At 40.3% G+C, this 23,599-nt stretch overlaps 1 protein-coding gene across 25 annotated transcripts in view; it reads right to left on the bottom strand.

Annotated features, from left to right (window-relative positions):
- The window catches only part of LOC122540026 (protein TANC2), a 1,060,344-nt gene that overhangs the window by 442,788 nt on the left and 593,957 nt on the right, over positions 1-23,599 (bottom strand). For 22 of the 25 annotated variants that reach the window (XM_087977936.1, XM_087977934.1, XM_087977935.1 and 19 more), the window contains one exon: positions 7,389-7,499. The exons of the other annotated variants lie outside the window; for them this stretch is intronic. In XM_087977936.1, coding sequence (XP_087834062.1) covers positions 7,389-7,499 — 111 coding nt within the window. The remainder of the gene's footprint in view (positions 1-7,388; positions 7,500-23,599) is intronic. 25 annotated transcript variants of the gene reach the window in all.

Below are 23,599 nucleotides of genomic sequence, written 5' to 3'. Positions count from 1 at the left end.
ATCAATGGGATGTTCCCACCTGTGATACAACAATGATTACACTTGGGCTTGTTTTAGGAAGCCTTCTTCACTTTTATATGAGTACATCATCAACTGCAAGCTCCCCTCTAAGCCACTCACCATCTTGGCTAAGAAATATGTTGCTTTTCCTTCACTAGCAGTAGTTCAAAATCCTGGAATTCCCTCCCTAAGGGCATTGTAGGTCAACCTACAGCATGGTGATTCAAGAAGGCAACTCATCACCACCTTCTGGGAAGGGCATTATCTCTTTCTTGTGACGAGTTGCTGCTTACTTTGCATAATATTAACAGCATGCATTATTGAAACACTTGGTATTTTAGATTAGATTCCCTACAGTGCAGAAACAGGCCCTTCGGCCCAACATGCCCTCACCGACCCTCCGAAGAGTAACCCACCCAGACCCATTCACCTACTCTCTACTAATGCACCTATCACTGTCGGCAATTTAGCTTGTCCAATTCACCTGACCCACACATCTTTGGACTGTGGGAGGAAACCGGAGCATCCAGAGGAAACCCACGCAGACACTAGGAGAATGTGCAAACTCCACGCAGACAGTCGCCCGAAGCTCGAATTGAACCCGGGTCCCTGGCACTGCAAGGCCGCCCCAAGACACAAGACATTCTGTGACAATTTGATCTATTGTTTCCCATGAGTTGGAAAGACTGTTTTAAGTGAAATGGCAATTCAGTCTGTAGCCTAGACTGAAGTCAATAGGTGACAACAGCAATATGCAGATTCCATTAACATGAGATGCTTCCTTTTCCTACTCTCAAATTGTTCAATAGATAGATTACGCTTAATGCTATCCTATGTTAAATCAGTTATTTTATCCAATCTTTATGGCTCAGACCCTTGAGTCCAGAAGTATCCTCCTCTGTACTCATATAAAGGTGAAGAAGGCTTCCTAAAACAAGCCCAAGTGTAACCATTGTTGTATCACAGGTGGGAACATCCCATTGATTTGTTTGACCGTCTTTTCTTTGTTAGCTTTGTGCCTTTATTTCTCCTTTGTTTTCACTTTCTTAAGCCAATCACGCACGCTCTTTATTTTTCTGACCTCTCGCCTATCAATTCGACCTTACCATAACCGTTTGAGTAAATTGCTTAATGTATGTTCAAACCAGAATAAATAATAGTGCATTCTGAAAAATCCAGCAAGCTCTGGATCATAAATCTGAGTACATTGAATTCTCTCCCTTTCAAAGTAAATGCTACAAGAAATGTTCTCAAATGTCTGTTACTTACAATGTTCTCTTTGCACCGAGACTGACAGTCTTTACAGAACTTCAGTCGCTTGATGTAGAAGCACAAGTTAAAACCACAAAGTCAAGGGAAGCTAGCTACTTCTACCATTTAGGTTGACCCTGGGAAGTTATATCAGTGAGTACATCATCTGTTTACACGTTTAATAGTTACTAACTGTTAACTAACAAAGGAAACTCACTCAGCCTTATTAAAAAGCAATTTTTTCTGCCTTTCAGTTCCTCAGGCTAAACAGAATTGAACTCTATAGTAATAACTATGCTTTACGGAGAAAGCCATTTTGAGATTAGGAACAAATAAGCATTTTCTTTAAATAAAAATGTACCAGCAGTAATCACCCTTTTCAAAGAACTTTCTTTTGACTTGCAGCTGTTGTACAACTTTGCAAGGAGCAAATACAAGAAATTTAATAAATTATAAAGAAATTAGTACTGTAACAACTTTGAAATTACATAATACTCATCACTATTTCTCAATGGCAATTCAACTCATTACTGCAACTTAAAAATAAACAAAAACAAAAGCATTCTTAAGTTTTACTTTAGCAAAAAAAGGGCAATATTTTGTATGTCTTTCATCATATTTTATTATTTTAAAAGTTAACCTCTCCAGGTACTAATATCCTTCTAAAATCAATAGTGAGTAAGCCAATTAAATTTTTTGCACAAATAAGCAATTTTAATCAGTTTGCCCCAATATCACACCATCTGGCACAGTAAATAGAACAAAAAAAAATCCATGATGACACCATACTGCCATTCTGTTCTCATGAAAGGTCAACATAGCAAGTAGTTAAGATCCATTATACCTAAACTAACATTTCTAACTCACCATCTCCAAAGCAACAGGAGAAAGTGAGGACTGCAGATGCTGGAGATCAAAGTCGAGAATGTGGTGCTGGAAAAGCACAGCAGGTCAGGCAGCATCCGAGGAGCAGGAGAATCAACGTTTCAGGCAAGAACCCTACATAAGGAATGAGGCTTGTGAGCCGAGAGGGTGGAGAGATCTCCAAGGCAACACCTTATTCCGTTAGTATTTATAAAGTTTATCATTGCTATTTTTGCCTTGAATCATTTAAGATCCAACTTCCCACCATATAACCTTTCATTATCCCACTGTTACCTTAAAAATAAACATTTTCTTTCCATTTTAAGATATTACAGTGAGCAACTGTAATGTGTAAGTGTATGAACTTAGTGTACCAACACAATTCTCCACTACATTTTGACTAAATCAGAGAGAACAAAAGGATGTAGGTAGGAGATAGAAAAGTTTGAATTTGTTGATCTAAATGATTATTTCCTTGCTTTAAGATCAAAATGCTAATTCATTAAATCAACTGAAACATATAATAGTTTGAAAGACTTTTCTAGGTGGTGATGATGCAATTTAGGAATAGCGGAACAAATTTCAAACTTGAATTTGGATAATTTTCAAAATCATATTTGGTACATGTGAATTAAGAAATCGCCAAATTATATTCTACCTACTGCACCCAGAGTAAACACAGAGCATATCTATGTCCTTTATGGAAGAAGATCTGCTGTCCTTATCTGATCCAACCTCCAAGTGACTTCAAGACACACAACAAAATGATTAACTATTAACTGCCATCTCAAAATGCCTAGCAAGCCACTCACTTCTGTCAAAACTCTGAAATGTTATTTACTGAAAAATTAAATTTATTGGACCACCTGGCATTGACCTAGACATCAGAACAGACAACAGTAAACTCAGCCATTTTGGCCAGTAGAATCCTCCTTACTAACATTTGGGGGTGAATGCCAAAATCAGGACAGCTGTCTCTCAGTCTAATCAAGCAACATCCTGATCTAGTCATGCATACTTATTCATACCCAACAAACAACATCCCAAACATGACCATCATGCTGATGTCCTGTTTCATGAGCACGATAGACCCAGCAGAGGCAAGTATTACTCTATCTTGTACATCAATTGAGGAAGCATTGAAAACGGCATGGTGCAGACTATGCCCCGGGTGGGGGACTTCAATGACTGCAAGGTTTGTAGCTCAGTTTGAGGTTTAGGGTGTACGTTTGCTCGCTGAGCTATAGGTTTGATATCCAGATGTTTCATTACTTGGCTAGGTAACATCATCGGTGGCGACTTCCAAGTGAAGCGAAGCTGTTGTCTCCTGCTTTCTATTTATATCTTTCTCCTGGATGGGGTTCCTGGGGTTTGTGGTGATGTCATTTCCTGTTTGTTTTCTGTGGGGTTGATTGATGGCATCTAGATCTATGTGTTTGTTCATGGCGTTGTGGTTGGAGTGCCAGGCCTCTAGGAATTCTCTGGCATGTCTTTTCTTAGCCTGTCCCAGGATAGATGTGTTGTCCCAGTCGAAATGGTGGATTTTTTCATCCGTATGTAGGGCTACGAGGAAGAGAGGGTCGTGTTTTTTTGTGGCTAGCTGGTGTTCATGTATCCTGGTGGCTAACTTTCTTCCTGTTTGTCCTACGTCGTGTTTGTGGCAGTCCTTGCATGGAATTTTGTAACACACAAACCCACCAACACTCTCAAACAAAAAATAACAAACGTAAAAGACCCAGCACAACCCATGGACAAAACCAACGTCATCTACAAAATTCCATGCAAGAACTGCCACAAACACGACGTAGGACAAACAGGAAGAAAGTCAGCCACCAGGATACACGAACACCAGCTAGCCACAAAAAGACACAACCCTCTCTCTCTCGTAGCCCTACACATGGATGAAAAAAACCACCATTTCGACTGGGACAACACATCTATCCTGGGACAGGCTAAGCAAAGACATGCCAGAGAATTCCTAGAGGCCTGGCACTCCAACCACAACGCCATAAACAAACACATAGATTTAGATGCCATCTATCAACCCCTCAGAAAATGAACAGGAAATGACATCACCACAAACCCCAGGAATCTCATCCAGGAGAAAGATATAAATAGAAAGCAGGAGACAACAGCTTTGCTTCACTTGGAGGTTACCACTGATGATGTTACCTAGCCAGGTAATGAAACGTCTGGATATCAAACCTACAGCTCAGCAAGCAAACCTACACCCTAAACTTCAATTACTATTGTCAGGAGGGCTTGGAAGCACACTACTGACTAAATTCCCAAAGGCCACAGTTGTTGAACTGAGTATGTGGCAGGGAACAAGGGAACAAGAGATAAAAAGATTGCAACAATTTTCAGCCAGAGGGCCAGAGTGGATAATACATTTTCACTTCCTCTAATAGGCTGTAACATCACAGATACTAGTACTCAGCCAATAGAAATCACTGAAACTCCGGAGACTGCGAGACTCTTACAATATTCTGACAATAGTACAAAAGGCAGGTGCTCCAGAATTCAGTCTGAACGTAAGCAGGTTGGTCCAGTAGAGCTACAAAACTGGCATTTACCTGACAAAATGGAAAATTGCCCAGGTGTATCATGTACACAAAGAGCGGGACAAATCCGTCCCAGCAAATTACTGCCTGGTCAGTCCACTGTTGACTGTCAGTAAGGTGACAGGAGAGTTCATCAACAGTGCTATCACACTTTGTTTGCTTAGCAAAGATCAGTTCACTGATATTCGATTTGGGTTCTGTGAAAACCACTCAGCTCCAGGTATGATTACATGCTTGGTTCTGACATGTGCGAAAAGAACTGAACTCCAAAGGACAGGCAGAGGTCGCTACCCTCCACATCAAAGCCACATTTAACAGAATGTGGCATCAAGGAGCCCTAAGAAAACTAAACAATAGAAATGGAGAGGTGGGGGGAAAATCTCCACTGCCTGGAGTCTTACTTAGTACTCATTTGTGGTTGTTGGAGGTTAGCCATCTCAGGTTGCGGGCATCACTGCAGGAGTTCCTAGTGTCCTAGGTATTTTTGACTGCCTCATCAATGAACTTCTTCCACCCTAAGGTCAGAAGTAGGATGTTTGCTGATGATTGTACAATATTTAAACCATTTGCAAGTCCTCAAATGTTGAAGCAGTCCAAGTACATATGAAACAAAACTTGGTCAATTTCCAGGCTTGGGCTCACAATTAACAAAAAACATTCCCAAAGCAAAAGTATCAAGTAACTACCATCTCCAATGAAGAAATAATCTGTCCATTGTCCCTTGATTGTAACTAGGTGATGGTGATCATCACTGAATGCCCCATTTTGAGCATCCTGTTGGGTTACCACTGACCAAAATTTAAATTGGACTCGCCAATAAATAATGCGACTATAAGAGCAGATCAGAAGCTTGGAATTGCTCCAACGACTCAGTCTGTCCACCATCTATAATGGCACAAGTCTACAAGCAGTGTGATGGAGTACTTTGCCAGGAGAAAACAACCTGTTGATTGGCACTGGAACCACAAACATCCAGTCCTTCCACTACTAATGCACAAGTAGCAGGGTATGCACCATCGACAAAATGCACTGCAGAAATTCACCAAGATACCTTAGACAGCACCTCTCAATCCCATGAAAATTACCATCTATAAGAAAAACAGAAGATATATGGAAACACTTCCACATGCAACTTCCTCTCCAAGCCACACATCATCCTCACCTGGAGATATATCAATATTTCTTCACTGGTGCTAGGTCAAAATCCTGGACCTCCCTCCCTAACAACATTGTAGATGCACCTATATTCCACGGACTGCAGCAATCCAAGGCAGCAGCTGACATCCACCTTCTCCAGGGAAATTAAGAACAAGGAACAAATGCTGGCCAAGACAGCGAAGCCCATATTTCCTGACTGATTTTTTTTTTTTAAAACTTTTACTTAAACGTAATAGAGAACTTTTAAAAGTGGGATTCTGGGAGAATGAATGCACATAAAATCAATAAGTACATTCTTTATACATCACCATTTTCAAAATTTTAATCTACTCTGACTACAGTGAAATGTGCTTGGCTGTTCCAGTGCATCTGTACAGTCAGCAGGATACAGGTTTGGGGCTGCTATTCAAACACAATGAAATCTCAACATTGTCGTGTGTCTAGTATCAATAGACAAAGACATTACCTTAACTGACAAGAATGGGAAAGGAGAAAAGTCACAGCTTGAGCACCTCCTGTAAAAAGTGACTTTTTGCAGGGTGGCAGTTGTAGATACCATCAGGGAATCAAAGGCGGCGGGGGGGGGGGGAACTAAGTTTTTTTAAAAAAATGTCTTTCCATGGAGGGCAAGCTAGCAAGAAGGAACAAAAAAAAACAAACACAAAGCATGGGATTCCTTTGAAGCAACTGCAGTTTTTAAGATATTGTGGAAGTTTTCATGCAAGATACATAAATACATCTAACTGCTTTGAACCATGAGGAATTAATTCTAAATCCCACAGGCAGCCTACAGGATTTCAGAACAGGATATTTTACAATGCAGTTTTGAAAAGAAACATTTAATTCGGGATATTAGATGTAGCATCATAACTATAAAATCTAGGAATGACATTTACTGAACAGCAGCCTGAAATAAACTATACACAGCATTTTAAAATGGGACCACAAGAATGTTTTCATAGTTGAAGATCTTAGGATAGCACTGCTGCATTACAGAACTTTCAAAGCCTTTCATTTCCATTCTAAGTATTCAAAATGTATAACTTGTTGACACCATAGAGTAAAATACAAATATTCTAAATGCAGTTTCTGATCACATCAAGCATGTTGTTTCCAGACCATTTCAAGCATGCCTGGAGCATAAAGTAAACCATCCGACATGCATTACACCAGGCCAGCCAATTATCACAATAAGCATGCATATAGTTCAAACAATGCCTTTCCTATATTACAACTTATTGAAGGGATGACATTGAAACGGAGCATTCTGAACCAAGTTATTTAAAAGTTCCATCTAAAATATTTATTCCTTTTTAACACAAAAAAATTCACCATTATACACATTACCAGCCTAAATTCACCATTATACACTAAAAACAGTTACAAGTTCCTCCACTGCAGAGATTACAACAGCTTCACACACATCACAGCTTGTAGCTCTATCAAGACATTGCTAAGAATGGATTTTGAATGACACATGCACCAGCCTACTCAACAATACAACTACCAAATGCGCTAGCTGCTAGAGTATTGAACCCTGTACATGCTTACCAGGGCAGAAAGCATCCAAGTCTGGCTTCGTGGCTGTGGTTCTGGTTGGGGAACTGAGCTCCGATTCTGGGACTCGAGGGCTTTCCACAAACTTCGCCTTCCTCAGGGGGGCTGGGACAAGAGAGGAAGAGGGTCGTAAGTGAGGGGAACAGCAGGCAACAGATGGAAGCAGTTAACTAAACGGCCCACTGTGACGGAGACGGATTGAATTACATTATTTGTGGTGCTGCATGAAAGCAGCTGTACTAACCATCTACAACAGAAAGACAAGGTGTCTTGTTTTTCAACAAACACACTAAATGCAAAATCATAATACACTCAACTAATGAAGCTTTTTTCCCATTTACCTCAGCTGTCCTTGGTCAAATCTCTAACACACGTCACTTATATTTAATTAACCTTTATGCTGCCAGTCAGGAAACATTGTAAATCAGACAGTACTATACACAACAAATGAGGTTTGCAGACTAGAGGCTGGAGCAAAACTGAAAGATCTACACAATTGGCATTCAAACAATTTACCATGGGTCAACTATAATCAAAGAAAACCAATAAAACTTAAAACTTTTACATTCTGCCCAGAAACAATAAGGTGAATGTTCAGCAACAGTACCATAGGAAAGCATTTCTCAGTATTTGGGCAAGGAAACATGCACAGAGTTTCAATTATTTTCATTTGCTCATTTTTCTTAAATCTACACTGATATTTTGCACGTATTTGTTTCTTTAAGAATATATCGAGAAAGGCAAGCCTCACACCACATAATGTCATGCTTCAAATGTTATTCAATTTCTCTGACATCACACCACACACCAAATTTAGAGCATATGAATTCTGTCAATCTGTGAATGTGCTAAATACGAGCTTTACATGTTGCCATTATAAGGTGGCTGACATGTACATGATGATTAAATCAGAAGCAACACTGAACAAAGCTGTTTACATACCCTGCAGTTCATTTATGTGGCATTCTTAAAATGCCTAATGTCGTTAGAACTCATACATTTATTTACTTATTTCTATCCCTGTCTGTGATTTCTATATCACAATATTAATCTCAGTTCTGTTCTCAGACCTTTTATGAAGGGCATTCAGAAGTTGGTATTTAAGAAGAGTACAAGTAAAATCTAGTATGATCACCCATTAGAAAGAGAAAAGAAAACAGACAAGTGGTTTACTTGTGATTTTTCATTGAGCTCTCCAGCAGTGGTCATTGATGAAGACTGGGTAAAAACAAAATCAAACACCTCTGTGACGCTCAACAAAAGTAAATTACCTGTTTGCATTCAACTATCCATGTTAATCCTAAGAATAGAAATCTTCAAAGGAATTCATCAAAGCCTGGGGAACTCTACAGCAATAGGCAAAACAAAACTATCTTGAAAAAAGTAACAATAAGTATTCTTGTTCTACTAACAACTGCAGTTCTTGATGCATTCCAGAAAACTACAGAACTATGTTACGATAAACGATCAGTATGTACTTAGTACATGGCATAATGCAATTGTTCACAATGGCAGGCAGAAAGCCAAAATCAACAGACTGTATCGACCAAACCAGCTCCATTGCACAATGTTTCTGTACAATATTTTATGCTACGGTGGTTTCTCCACACCAAGACCAGATCATGTTAGTCACATTCTGCTGTAAAAACAGTGAGACTTCATAACTTTTACCAAAAATTATAACAAAGGTGGAAGGAAGAAGAGGGAGCATTTGGTTTGGTTTGGTTTGGTTTTAACAATCTCATGTGGAATGTCCACACTATACCAAAAAGACTGTTCAACATAACTACTGACAGCTAATGTGCACAAAAAGCACCAGATACTGCAAAGCTTCAAGCCCAATTTCCCAGCTAAGTGGCCACAAATGGGAGTTTCAACCTTAATATACATTTATCCATTAACCTCACATTCTGCTCCATTTACATATTCAAAGTGCAGTTAAACAATCACCAAACATCACTCAGCATTTGTGTGCAACTTGTCTGATTCTTAGAACTTACTACAAGCTCAGCACAATCAACATCAAGCAAAAAGAACTACCAACAGCAAGCACTAATTTACAGTAGTGCTGATTTTAGATTGCTAAAATAAGCAAACTGACTGAAAACCATGTAATTGAGCTACAGTTATACTGTTCCTTTCTTCTTGGTACAAAGCATTATTGGAAGGAGTGCAGCAAAGCAAAACTTACGGTGCAACTTGGACATGAGATCTTAATCTGACTCAAAACTAATATAAGTCAAGAAAGCCTCATGAGATTGAATCTACAACGGTCATGTCAACTCCAGCGTGGTGAAAAGCATGTTTTTAAAACGTGGCCAAGCGGTTTATTGGTCGCTAGGCACACCATTCATTTACATTTCAATTTAATAATCAATATTAAGCGGTGCATACTTCAACCTCCACTCCCCTAATATTCAAGATATATTGTGATATCAACAATTGCTCTCAGTGTGACCTATAGTTCTGTGCAATATCTAGGAACTGCCAGATATTAACCATCCTACACAGACAGTAGTCTGGGACCAGCAGCTGGGACATGACTGCACTCTCAATTCTGTTGTCACTAAAAGTCATGTAACCATACAATATTTCTTTCTAATACAAATAGGATTAATTTATGTGTTTTGCCTTTATCTAGTCATTTACAACCCATTCAGGACTGAACTCACCAGGTGGCTACTCAATCTTGTTGGTTCAGTTTAGTACAGGCTTATTTTTATTAAGAGATACGGGTGATGAGTGCTGTTAGATGAAATCATTCCGAACATTGTTAACGGCACAAACGATGTCAGCAGGTTATACTAGTATAACCTTCAAGAATCCTTATAGAATTTCCCTGGATATTAAGTATTTGAGTCTGCTGTGTTCTGTTGTTATCTAGTGGACCTATTGCACACTTGATCCATCAACAGTTTGCACAAGCCAAAACAATACTGGCATTTCACCACAGCTTCATGACCTAATCATTGTAAAATGCTGTTTTGTTTTACTGTAAAATACCATTAGGGCTGCTATGTCATAGTACAGATAGTGTGATACATTCCAAAGAGTCTATCAAGCTTAAAAAAAGAAAACAAGGCTCTAATTCAACTTCACTGACAGGCACCAAAATGACTTGAATACGTAGAATAGAACTAATTCCTGTCTGAGTGTGTTCAATCTTGACTTTTCAGATGAATGTCCAGAATCAGGGGCGGCCCAGTGTTTCAGTTGTTAGCACTGCAGCCTCACAGCGCCAGGAACCAGGGTTCAATTCCAGCTTTGGGTGACTGTCTGCGTGGAGTTTGCACATTCTCCCCCTGTCTGTGTGGATTTCCTCCCACAGTCCAAAGATGTGCAGGTTAGGTGAATTGGCCATGCTAAATGGCCCCTAGTGTTCAGGGATGTGTAGGTTATGTGCATTAGTCAGGTGAAATGTAGAGTAATAGAATAGATTTGGGTGGGTTACTCTTTGAAGGGTCAGTGTAGACTTGTTTGGCCAAATGGCCTGTTTCCACTGTAGGGATTCTATGATATGCCATATAACCATTGTCAATCAATTTAAAAAATCAGTTATAAGTGAACTCAAAAGTCTTTTGATATAAATACATTACTCGAATATATCCCAAAGAAACAAATTTCAACTGACAATTCATAAAGGCTATTATTAGATTCTAATGAGCCAAAGGATTGTTTCCAAAACACTATCAGTTGAATTGTAATTAGCAGGAAAGCACCTGATTCAACAAGCTATTGTTATATTCTACCATAACCTGTAATCACTGCTATTTCAATTCAGCAGTCACGTGTCTATTATAATCATATGTTGCAGCACTAAACAACTTCAAACATAAAGCCACATCAAATTTTCTTTATTAACAGGTTGCATGTGCTACTGGCTGCTACAAATGAAAGCTTTACCAAGCACATTTCATTCATGCTTGTAACATACAAGTTTTCAAGTACAGGTTTCACTTATTCTACGACTTGAGTTTTCCCAAGTTCGAGTGCAGTAAATGAATTAGTATACCACCAATTCATCCATAATTATCCCTTCACATACATATGTTGTTCCTGAACACACAGAATACACATCACACTATCAGATCTGGTAACTAAGGTTAAAACTGCAAATGCAATTCTTGTGTGATATTGATTCACACAAAAGCAAAAAGGGTTGAGAAGAACAAAGTTTAAATTAGTACACTTCTCTTAAGAGCCCAATTCTCTTCTCAGGATCTATAAACGATCGCCTTTCCTGATCACATACTTGTTCATATATCTATCATGGCCCTCCAACTCTCTACTGTTACATGAAAATATGATTAAAATGAACAGCTGAGGCTCAGATATATTCCTCACTGTCTTTAATGTGAAGTCCAGTCATTTCCCAGCTGTCTTCAATTCATTCTCAGAAGGCAAGAAATAATTCATTTCAGTCACCTGAAAAGAAATGTGCAAATTCCAATTGATATCCGGAGAGATGGTTATCTAATCTGACACCCCCTGTGGATTATGATAAATCTGCATATACACTGGAGGTAAACCTATTACTGTGCTCCCCCTGGTACATACTATGAGCACATAATTCAGAATTGTGCATTCCTAGCTCACAATATTAAATCACTGATGTATAAATAAGGATTGGTCTTTCATTATAGGATCCCAGCAAATCATGGGAGTGCACAGCAGAATTATTGTCCCACATCAGTTTCACAAACCAGCCAAGAAAATCTTACACTGAAAAGCTTCATTTACAGGCAACATCAGAAAGATTTTGCTTCTTGAGCTAACAACTGTTCTTTTGGATGGTTTATACCTAGGTCAAAGCAAAGCAGGACATTTTTTAAAAGGATACAAGCAATCCCAACAAACAACCTAGCTAAAACTTAGTATAACATAACATAAGTACTGTAGAACAAAACTAGCATCTATCCTACTCGCCACTCATATTGGTCCATATATATTCATTCAATTTACTTCAATCAGAATTGGAAGGTTATAATAGACAAGAAAATTCTCAGCAGCTGTCCTTTCAAGGAAGCAAACAGATTTAAATATTCCACATTAGTAGCAGGAAAGACAATGCTATGCACTTATAACCTGAAAGTGTATGCTATGGAAAACATAATTTAGGTCATAAAACCACTGACCATATATGATTTACCATCATGGATTATGTGCCTGATCTCAGTTTCCTTGACCTTCAAAGAAAAATCTCATGACATTGCAGACTTGTTAACATCTGGGAAATGTTAGGAATGACATCTACGTTTTTAACAAGAATGATAAAGATTGCAAACTCATTTAAACATGTAAAGCTGCGCTTACATGCAAAAACGATAGATTCTAGAATCTAAGTTACATTTTGAAATCAAAATGAATGATCATCATTCCTAATTAATTAACTTTGACACATTTAGCTAGTTGCTTTCAACAGGTGCCATTTTCATTGTCTTGCGAGCATAACAATTGTAACATTTCACACACTAAGTACCGACCTCTATCATTACAATTTACAAACCTATTCATAGCAGAAAGCTACATAATAATGAAACAAAGAACTGTGGATGCTGTAAATCTTACAGAAAAGCAGAAATTAATGGAGAAACTCAGATCTGGTAATATCCATGGCGAGAGAAAGCAAAGTTAACATTTCAAGTCCAGTTCTGAAGAAGGGTCACTTGAAACGTTAACTGTGCTTTCTCTCCACAGATGCTGCCAGACCTTCTGAGGTTCTCCAGTAATTTCTGTTTCAGAAAATGATATGCCTTTGCAGAGGAATCAATTTATAAGTTTCACATGTACCATCTCATTTTCAGATTGCATTGAACTTCCACAACCTCACTATACCGTCAACTATTCAAAGTCTTTACTGTCACTCAAACCACAACTTACCTCCACAAACCATGAATTAAGCATAATGTTGCTTCTTGGATATGAAATTCTTTTTATAATCTACTTGTTCTGAGAAACTTAAGCAACATATTAGAAAGATGGAGATTGCTACCTTTGGTCAAAAGACTATTGTTGCACTTTGGATTCATACTAATGTAAAGTCAACAAAGGGCAAAGCGACTCTTGGAAATTTCACAAGTTCAGCCTGCTTCTGAGGGTGGATATCACCAATGAAACTGCATGGGATTCTACAGTAAACCCAAATTCAATAAGATGAAAACATGCAAGAAACTTATTTTTAGAGACGAATTTAGGGTTGTGCCTAATTCAGAATAACTAAGATGATATCCAAGATGTTTGAAATCCAAAACCACTGCTCAGTGTCAACTCAGAGTCTTTAACATGAGGCTAAAACTAGCTGTGAAATTTACAATTGTAAGGCATATACCTCAGGTGACAAGCTAACAATAAATATGAATAGAAATACAAAAATATATAACATAAGAGCAGGGGGATTGGTCATTATGCCCATTGCAACATGGAAAAAAAAATCCAGTCCAGTCCCAGTCTTGATCTAGAGCCCTGCATGTGAAGACATTTCAAGTGTCTCAGAGGAAAGGCATCAAAGTGGTAATATCATTGATCCAGAGGCTTGGACCAGTATGTATGTCCAATGAAGCTACTTGGATGGAATTCAGAAATAAGAAAGGGATGAGAACCTTATTGGGATTGTACTATAGATCCCACAATAGTCAGCAGGAAATTCATAGCAATCTGATGAAGCTACCAAACAGGTCTCGCCAAAAAGCATAAACAGCATGTGAAAGACTGAGCTAAGAGATTCCACATCCAACGGATTAAATTTAAACTCTGCAGTCCTCCTATATCCAGTCATGAATGATGGTGGCAATAAATAACTCACTGGAGGCTTCGCAAATATTCCCCCATTCTCAATTATGGTAGAGCCCAGCACTTCAATGTAAAAGAGAAGGCTGAAATCTTCATAACAATCTTCAGTAAATAATGACAAATGGATAATTCATTTTGGTCTCCTCCAGTGATCCCCAGTATCACAGATACCAATCTGCAACTAATTTGATTCACTCCATGTGATATCAAGAAACGGTTGGAGGCAGCGGATACTGCAAATGCTGTGGGCCCTGACAACATTCCAGCAATAGTACTGAAGACTTATGCTCCAGAACTTGCTGAGCCCCCTCGCCAAGCTTTTCCAGTATAGTTATAATACTGGCATCTACCCAACAATCTGGAATTTTGACCATTTTGTGCTGTACACAAAAAGAAAAACAAATTGAACCTGGCAAATTACCATCCTATCTGTTTACTTTTGATCATCAGTAAAGTGTTGGAAGGGGTAATCAACAATGCTATCAAGCTGCATTTACTTGCTCAATGATACCCAGTTTGGATTCTGATAGGACCACTCAGCTCCTGATCTCATTAGCCTTGCTTTAAACATGGATAAAATAGCTGAATTTCAGAGGGAAGGGAAGAATAACAGCCCTTGACATCAAGTTTACAGTTGACCAACGGTAGAATCAAAAAGCCTTTGCAAACCTGGAATCAATGAGTGCTGGGAGCAAACACTCCAGTGGTTGAAGTCATACTTGGCACATAAGAAGGTGATCTTGGCTACTGGAGCAGGTCAGTCATCTCAGCTCCAGGACATTCACTGCAGAAGTTCCTTAGGGTAGTGTCCTAGACCCAGCCATCTTCAGCTGCTTCATCAACGAACTTCACTCAATGATAAGGTCAGAAGTGGGGATGTCCGCCAATGGCAATGTTCAGAACCATTTATAACTCCTCAGATACTGAAGCAGTCCTCGTTCAAATGGAACAAGACTTGGACAATATCCAGGCTGGAGCCGACCAGTAGCAAGTAACTTTCACACCACATAAATGCCAGACACTGACCATCGCCAATAAGAGACAATCCAACCACTGTCCTTTGACATTCAATGGTGTTACCGTTATTGAATCCCTCACTATTAACATGCACAGGTTACCAGTGACCAGAAATTCAAACAGAAATGCCATACAAACATAGTTGCTACAAAAACAGGTCAGAAACTAGGAAATTGCAGCAAGTAAATCATCTCCTAACTCCCTACAGCCTGCCCAACCTGTATAAGGCACAGGTCAGGAATGTGATAAAAAAATTCCCATTGTCTCGATGGGTGCAGCATCAACAAGAAGCTTGCCACCACTCGGGGCAAAGCAGCCCATGTGACTGGCACTGCATCTGCAAGTATCCACTCCCTCCATCACTGACACTCATTAGCTGCAGTGTCTACTATCTACAGGATGCTCTGCAGAAATTCACCCAAGATCCTTACACAACAACTTCCAAAGCAGCGACCACTCCCATCTAAAAAGACAAGGGCAGCAGATAAAAGGGAACAGCACCACTTGCAAATTTTCCTCCAAGTCATTCACATTCCTGACCTGGAAATATATCACTGTTCCTGGGTCAACATCCTGGGAATTCGCTCCCTAAGGGTATTTTGGGTCAACCAACAGAACATGCACTGCAGCAGTGCCAGAAGACAGCTCACCACCACATTCTCAAAGGCAACAAGGGATGAGCAATAAATGCTGGTCAAACAACAACACCCATGTCCCATAAACAAATTAAGAAAAGTTAGTAGGTTGAGTCAACATAGCTTTGCTAGAAAAATTCATATTTAACTAACTGATTGAAGGTTTTTGAAGATAAAAGGGAACCAGTGAATTTTTATACTTAGATTTCCAGAAGACATTTAATAATGTGCCTCCTCAATGATTACTGTGGAAAATAAAAGCTCATAGTTAGGGGGTAACATAATGGCATGAATATAAATTGCCTGGCTAACAGGAAGCAGAGAGCTGGTGAAAAGGCACGAGTGGTGTGCCACATGGTCAGTACTGAGGACTCAACTCTTCATTTTATATAAATGATTTGGATGAAAAAAAAAACAAAGACGGAGCAGCTAAATTTGCTGATAACCCAAAGATTGGCAGGAAAGTGAATTGCGAAGAGGACACAGGATCTCAAGAAGCTAAGCAAGTGAGCAAAGATCTGCCAAATGGCGTGCATTGTGTATTAGTTCTCTGTAAGCAGTTCAGAGAAGGTTTTCTTGACCTGGAATGAGCAAATTGCCTCCTGAGGAAGAGTCGGAGTTGACTTAGTTGAAATATAAAAGATCTTAGGGGAACTTGACTGGGTGGATGTTGAAAGGACAGTTTATCTATGGATGAGTCTAGAACTAGGGGTCAAAGTTTAAAACTGCCATTTAAGACAGTAGAGTCATAGAGATGTACAGCATGGAAACAGACCCTTTGGTCCAACCTGCCCATGCCGACCAGATATCCCAACCCAATCTAGTCCCACCTGCCAGCACCCGGCCCATATCCCTCCAAACCCTTCCTATTCATATACCTATCCAAATGCCTCTTAAATGCTGCAATTGTACCAGCCTCCACCACTTCCTCTGGCAGCTCATTCCATACACGTACCACCCTCTGTGTGAAAAAGTTGCCCCGTAGGTCTCTTTTATACCTTTCCCCTCTCACCCTAAACCTATGCCCTCTAGTTCTGGACTCCCTGACCCCAGAGAAAAGACTTTACCTATCTCCCCTATCCTTACCCCTCATAAGGTCACCCCAAAGCCTCCGACGCTCTGGGGAAAACAGCCCCAGCCTGTTAAGCCTCTCGCTATAGCTCAAATCCTCCAACACTGGCAACATCCTTGTAAATTTGAGCCAGTTCTGCATCCAAATGTCTAGTTCTCCCTGTATTCTGTGAGATCTAACCTTGCTAACCAGTCTCCCACGGGGAACCTTGTCGAACGCCTTACTGAAGTCCATATTGATCACATCTACCGCTCTGTCCTCATCAATCCTCTTTGTTACTTCTTCAAAAAACACATTCAAGTTTGTGAGACATGATTTCCCATGCACAAAGCCATGTTGACTATCCCTGATCAGTCCTTGCCTTTCCAAATAAATGTACATCCTGTCCCTCAGGATTCCCTCCAACAACTTGCCCACCACCGACGTCAGGCTCACTGGCTTGTCCTTACCACCCTTCTTAAACAGTGGCACCACATTAGCCAACCTCCAGTCTTCCGGCACCTCACCTGTGATTATCGATGATACAAATATCTCAGCAAGAGGCCCAGCAATCACAGAAGGGGAAACAGTTTGTTTTGCTTTCAGAGGGTTGAGTGTCTTTGCAATTTCCTTCCTCTATTGTGTTCAGTTCTGGTTGCCATTGCATTCTATTTTATCCTATAAAAGGTAGATAAGTCCTGATGGGATCTATCTCAGAATATTGAGGGAGTCAAGAGAATAAATTGCTGGAGCTTTGACAAACATCATTGTATCCTCTTTGGCCATACGTGAGGTCCTGGAGGACTGGAGAATAGCCAATGTTGTTTAACAGGGACAATCCTGGAAATTACAGCCCTGTGAGCCTCACATTGGTGGTAGAGAAACTATTGGAAAAGAATCTCAGGGACAAGATTATTACATATTTAGAAGCAAATGGACTTATTAGCAGTAGACATCATGGTTTTGTGCAGGGAAGGTTGTGACCCACTAACCTGATCGAGTTTTTTGAGGAGGTAACAAAGATGATTGGATGAGGGAAAACCAGTTGATGTCGAAATGTCTACAGATGCTGGAATCCAAAGTAGACAGGCAGGAGGCTGGAAGAACACAGCAAGCCAGGCTACACCAGGAGGTGGAGAAATTGACATTTCAGGTCTGTCCTGAAGAAGGGTTGCGCCTCAAATGTCAACTTCTCCACCTCACACTTTTCCATGGTGTATTCCATCTGCCACTTCTTTGCCCACTCTCTTGTCTAAAGCCATCTGCAGCCTCCCTACTTCCGCAATATTATCTGTCCCTCCACCTATCTTTGTATCATAGAAGTGTAGAAAATAAAAGCAGGAGGCGGCCATTTGGCCCTTCAAGCCTGCTCTGCCATTCATCATGATTATGGCTGATCAACTCAATAGTCGAATCCTGTTTTCTCCCTATAACCTTTGATCCCATTCGCCCAAAGAGCTATATCTAACCACCCCTTGAATGCATTCAATGTTTTGCCATCAATTACTTCCTTGGTAATCAATTTCACAGGCTCACCACTCTATGGGTGAAAAAATCCCTCATCTCATCCTACATAGTCTACCCCGAATTCTCAGACTGTGACCCCTGGTCTGGACACAGCCGCCATCGGTAATATCCTCCCTGCATCTACCCTGTCTAGTCCTGTTAGAATTTTATAAGGCTCCATGAGGATCTCCCTCACCAGGCAGTAAAAACAAACTAATCAATCTCTCCTCATACATTCTGTCCCGTCATCCCCGGAATCAGCCTGATAAACGTTCGCTGAACTTCCTTGAGAGCAAGAGCATCTTTCCTTAGAAAAGGAGACCAAAACTGCACACAATATTCCATGTGTGGCCTCACCAAAGGCCTGTACAACTGCAACAACTATACGATAAACCTCACATAATGAAGCCAAACATACCATTTGCTTTCTTTACCGCAACTGCATGCTTACCTTCAGTGACTGGTGCAAAAGGACACCCAGGTCCCACTGCACAGTCCCCTCTCCCAATTTACAACCATCTGCAAACTCAGCCACAATGCCCTCAGTTCCTTAATTTAGATCATTAATGCATAAAGTGAAAAATGTGTCTAGTGGTGGCATCTCACTAGAGGTGGCAGAAATGGTGGCTGATGATCTTCTGTATGTGGACCTTGGTGGGATGGTATATAAGGACAAGGGGAACCCTTTTGCTGTTGTCGAAGGGAAGAAAAGGAAGTGACAGCGGAAATACAGAACATGGGTCAGATCTAGTTGAGGGCTCTGTCGACAACAGTATTGAGAATCCTTGGTTGAGGAAGAAGGTGGACATTTCGAAGACTCCCTTGTCGAAGTTGGCCTCATCGCAACACATGTAACGGAGACGGAGGAACTGGGAGAATGGAATGAAGTGGAGTCTTTGCAAGAAGTGGGGTGTGAGGATATATAGTCCAAGTAGCTGTGGGAGTCAGTGAATTTATGATGGATACTAGTGGCCAGTCTATCCCCAGAAATGGAAACACAGATGCCGAGGAAGGGAAGGGGGGAGTCAGAGGGCGGGGTGAAATTGGAAGCAAAATCAATGAACATTTCCAACTCCAGATGAGAGAAGAAAGCAGCACCAATGATATATCGGAAAAAGAGTACCCCAGGAAGAGACAGATATAATTGGGGCCAATGCGGGTAACATGGCCACCCTTTGACCTGAAGAAAACAGGTGGAGTTAAAAGAGAAGTTGTTGAGGGTGAGGCTCAGCCAAGCAGAGGAGGGTGGTGGTGCATGAGGACGGTTCAGGCCTTTGCTCCAGGAAGAAGCTGAGAGCCCTGAGATAATCCTGGTGGGGGATGGACATGTCAAGTAATTACACATCCATGGTAAAGAGGAAGCGGCTGGATCCTGCAAACTGGAAATTCCAAAACTGGCATAAAGCATCGGAAGAATCACAAATATCTGTGGGCAGGGTCTGAACCACGGGTGAAAAGACTGAATCATGGTAGGAAGTTTCATGAATGAGCTTTACGATTATATTTTTCCAATCGTAGCTAGGAATGAGGAAAGGAAACCATCACTACTTTCAGGAAAAGGGCTAGTGAAATTCATGACATTGACTTAAATGATCAGAAAACTCACCTAATATCCAACTTGGAATGTTTCTGATTTATGCAGTTCAATATCATAGCAAGTCATGCAATCTGATAAGGAACCACCAGAAAAGACACCAGATATATGTTATTAGTATTAACACCAAGGATGACTTATGAAAAAGATTGTATCAGTTAAACGGCAACTGAGAGCCAAAATCTTCTTATCTATGGGTCATAGGCCCAGAGATGAGAGATTTTAATTACATGATTAGGTTGGATTGTTCTTCTTGGAAGAAAACAGATAGGAAGCAGAATGATAGAAATGTAAAGATTATGACAAGTTTGGGTAAGACAGAGAAGAAAAAAACTGCCCTCGTAAGCAAATAGTAAAAGGACATGAACATTTAAGGTTTTGGGCAAAAGATGCAATGGGAATGTAAGAAATAATTTGTTTTTCCAACAGAAACAATGGTTTCAAAAGGAACGTAAGTCTGCAAGGCTGTGGGGAATGAAGCATGACCGCACAGCCTCCTTCCACTCCGTAAACAAATCTATGAATCTACGACTGACCGAAAAGTTTAAATTCCCAAAGGGCAACTCCCTACCACTCCCACCGGAACATGATCTGTCTCCAACTGTAAGATAGAACAGAGACTTCCAACAGCTCTGGATGGTCACCCAGGAAATTTAGACCAATTAAAACCACATTTAGTACCAGGGTCACCTATGCAAATGAATCCCTAAATACAATCACTTGACCTGACGTCCTCTCCTGGTCTGAGCAAGTTGCCCCCTGGCCCCTCGTCTGAATACCCACTGGATACTGTTCAACAACCTGACCTAGCAATCTGCTGACAAACTCAACATAATTATTCCCTGACCAGACATACCTCAGCTCTCTACCCACTCATCCGTTCATGAGCATTCAAGAAAAGATTGCCCCTTCAAATACTTACCAGAATTCAGCAATTAACGCAGATCAGCAGTACACTGTCCCTGCTTAGAAGATTCATGCTAACATCATTGTTTCATTTAGAAACAGAGTTTGAAATAACTACAAACCTGAGGGTCTCTTTTGCAAGTTATGGGTAGTTTTGAGGTTACTTAAGCACAACAAGACACAAAGGGACCATAAATCTGGCTCAAGACAGAGGAAATTATGTAACTTGATGGGATGCCTACAAAAACCCAATTCTGTTTTATACTTTAAGTCTGTTTAAATGAATAATTCTACAATAATCAAAATACAATCTGCAGCACAGTACAGAAGTGCACTTACTCCTTGTACCTCCATATGCCAGCTAAGGTTAATGGTGTTTGCAGACACTGAATTTCATCTGTAAGTTGAAACTTCGCTGTCTTCTTTCCACAGTTCATGGCAAAAAAAAACAATGTGGTTTCATGTATGAATTTGAAGAAAGTACATTTTAAATTTAAGCTGGTTTCAATACCAGATAAGCAAGGAATAAAACTGTAAAAATGCTGAGTTATGCTGATTTTATGTAGAAGGAAAATTGCTGAAACCAACTGAAATGTGATTCACACAGCATGTAAGTGCATCATTCACACGAAGAGCATCCAGGTATTCTCAATCCATGTAGTGTATCAAAAGGAATATTAAAATTACTGATTTGAAATTTTTGAAGACAATCCTAAGGGTTTTTTTTTACTATTGTACAAAAGACAAGAACTTAAGCAAGTAAACTGGAATCACAGAATTGTTACTGTGCAAAAGATCATCATGTTTGCACCAGCTCTCCAAATGATCAACTTGACTTAAGAGTTATTTTCCCAACCATTTCACAGAATGACAGAAATGAAATGGTGCAGAAGGTGGTCATTTGGCCCTTCATGCCTCCAAGGGCTTATCGAATGAACATCACTGTGTAATCCCAGTGCCCTACCTCTTCTCCATAGACTCTCACATTATTTTTTATCCAAATAATCATCTAATGCCTTCTTAAATTTCTCAATAAAACCTGCTTCCACGACACAGGTAGTGCATTCCACATCGTAACTACTTGAGTGAAAATGATTATCATCACTTCACCTTTGCTTCTTTTGCACATAATTTTAAATCCAAAGCCCCTTCTGGTTCTTCATTTTTTTGAGCAGAAACAGCTCCTCCCTGTCTACTCTATCCAGTCCTCTCATGATTTGGAAACGTCCTGGGTAGTGTTGCCGAACAAAGAGACCTTGGAGTGCAGGTTCATAGCTCCTTGAAAGTAGAGTCGCAGTTAGATAGGACAGTGAAGACGACGTTTAGAATGCTTTCCCTTATTGGCCAGAGAATTGAGTACAGGAATTGGGAGGTCATGATGCAGCTGTACAGGTAGGCCATTTTTGGAATATTGCATACAATTCTGGTCTCCCTCCTACAAGGAAGTGGTTGTGAAGCTTGAAAGGGTTCAGAGGATGTTGCCAGGGTTGGAGGATTTGAGCTACAGGGAGAGGATGAATAGGCTGGGACTGTTTTCCCTGGAGCGTCGTAGGCTGAGGGCTGACTTTATAGAGGTTTATAAAATCATGAGAGGCATAGATAGGGAAAATAGACAAGACCTTTTCCCTGGGATGGGGGAGTCCAGAACTAGAAGGCATAGATTTAGGGTGAGAGGGGAAAGATATAAAAGAGACCTAAGGGACAACGTTTTCATACAGAGGATGGTGCATGTATGGAATGAGCTGCTATAGGAAGTGGTGGAGGCTGCTACAATTGCAACATTTAAAAGGCACCGAGAACTATACATAATACTCTTCAGCTGACAGCAGTGCCACTGTTAATAGATCCAGGATACTGCAAGATAAATTAACAGCCACGACGATCTACCCTGCCACCTTAAATGACTTGTGTGCATTCTTACCCAGATTCTTCTGTTCACGCACATCTATTAAGAGTAGTACACGTCACTTCATACTGCCTAAACTTCTTTTTTCAAAATATAACATGCCACCCTTCTCTGCATTGAACTACTTCTTCAGAAACTTAGTCGATGACCTTTTGACATTTTACACTTTCCTCCTTACTATTTACTAATTTTCTTTGCAAGGTTTGTAGCTCAGGTTGAGGTTTAGGGTGTAGGTTTGCTCGCTGAGCTGTAGGTTTGATATCCAGACGTTTCATTACCTGGCTAGGTAATATCATCAGTGGCGACCTCCAAGTGAAGCAAAGCTGTTGTCGCCTGCTTTCTATTTATATGTTTGTCCTGGATGGGGTTCCTGGGGTTCGTGGTGATGTCATTTCCTGTTCATTTTCTGAGGGGTTGATAGATGGGATCTAGATCTATGTGCTTGTTTATGGCATTGTGTTTGGAGTGCCAGGCCTCTAGGAATTCTCTGGCATGTCTTTGCTTAGCCTGTCCCAGGATAGATGTGTTGTCCCAGTCGAAATGGTGGGTTTTTTTCATCTGTGTGTAGGGCTATGGAAGAGAGAGAGTTGTGTCTTTTTGTGGCTAGCGGGTGTTCGTGTATCCTGGTGGCTGACTTTCTTCCTGTTTGTCCTACGTAGTGTTTGTGGCAGTTCTTGCATGGAATTTTGTAGATGACGTTGGTTTTGTCCATGGGTTGTGCTGGGTCTTTTACGTTTGTTAGCTTTTGTTTGAGAGTGTTGGTGGGTTTGTGTGCTACTAGGATTCCGAGGGGTCTTAGTG

This window comes from Chiloscyllium plagiosum, unplaced genomic scaffold, assembly GCF_037043375.1.
Source record: "Chiloscyllium plagiosum isolate Xiang-an unplaced genomic scaffold, Cpla_swu_hap1 HiC_scaffold_32, whole genome shotgun sequence".
NCBI lineage: Eukaryota > Metazoa > Chordata > Chondrichthyes > Orectolobiformes > Hemiscylliidae > Chiloscyllium > Chiloscyllium plagiosum.
This window is presented reverse-complemented; position numbering and strand designations above follow the sequence as displayed.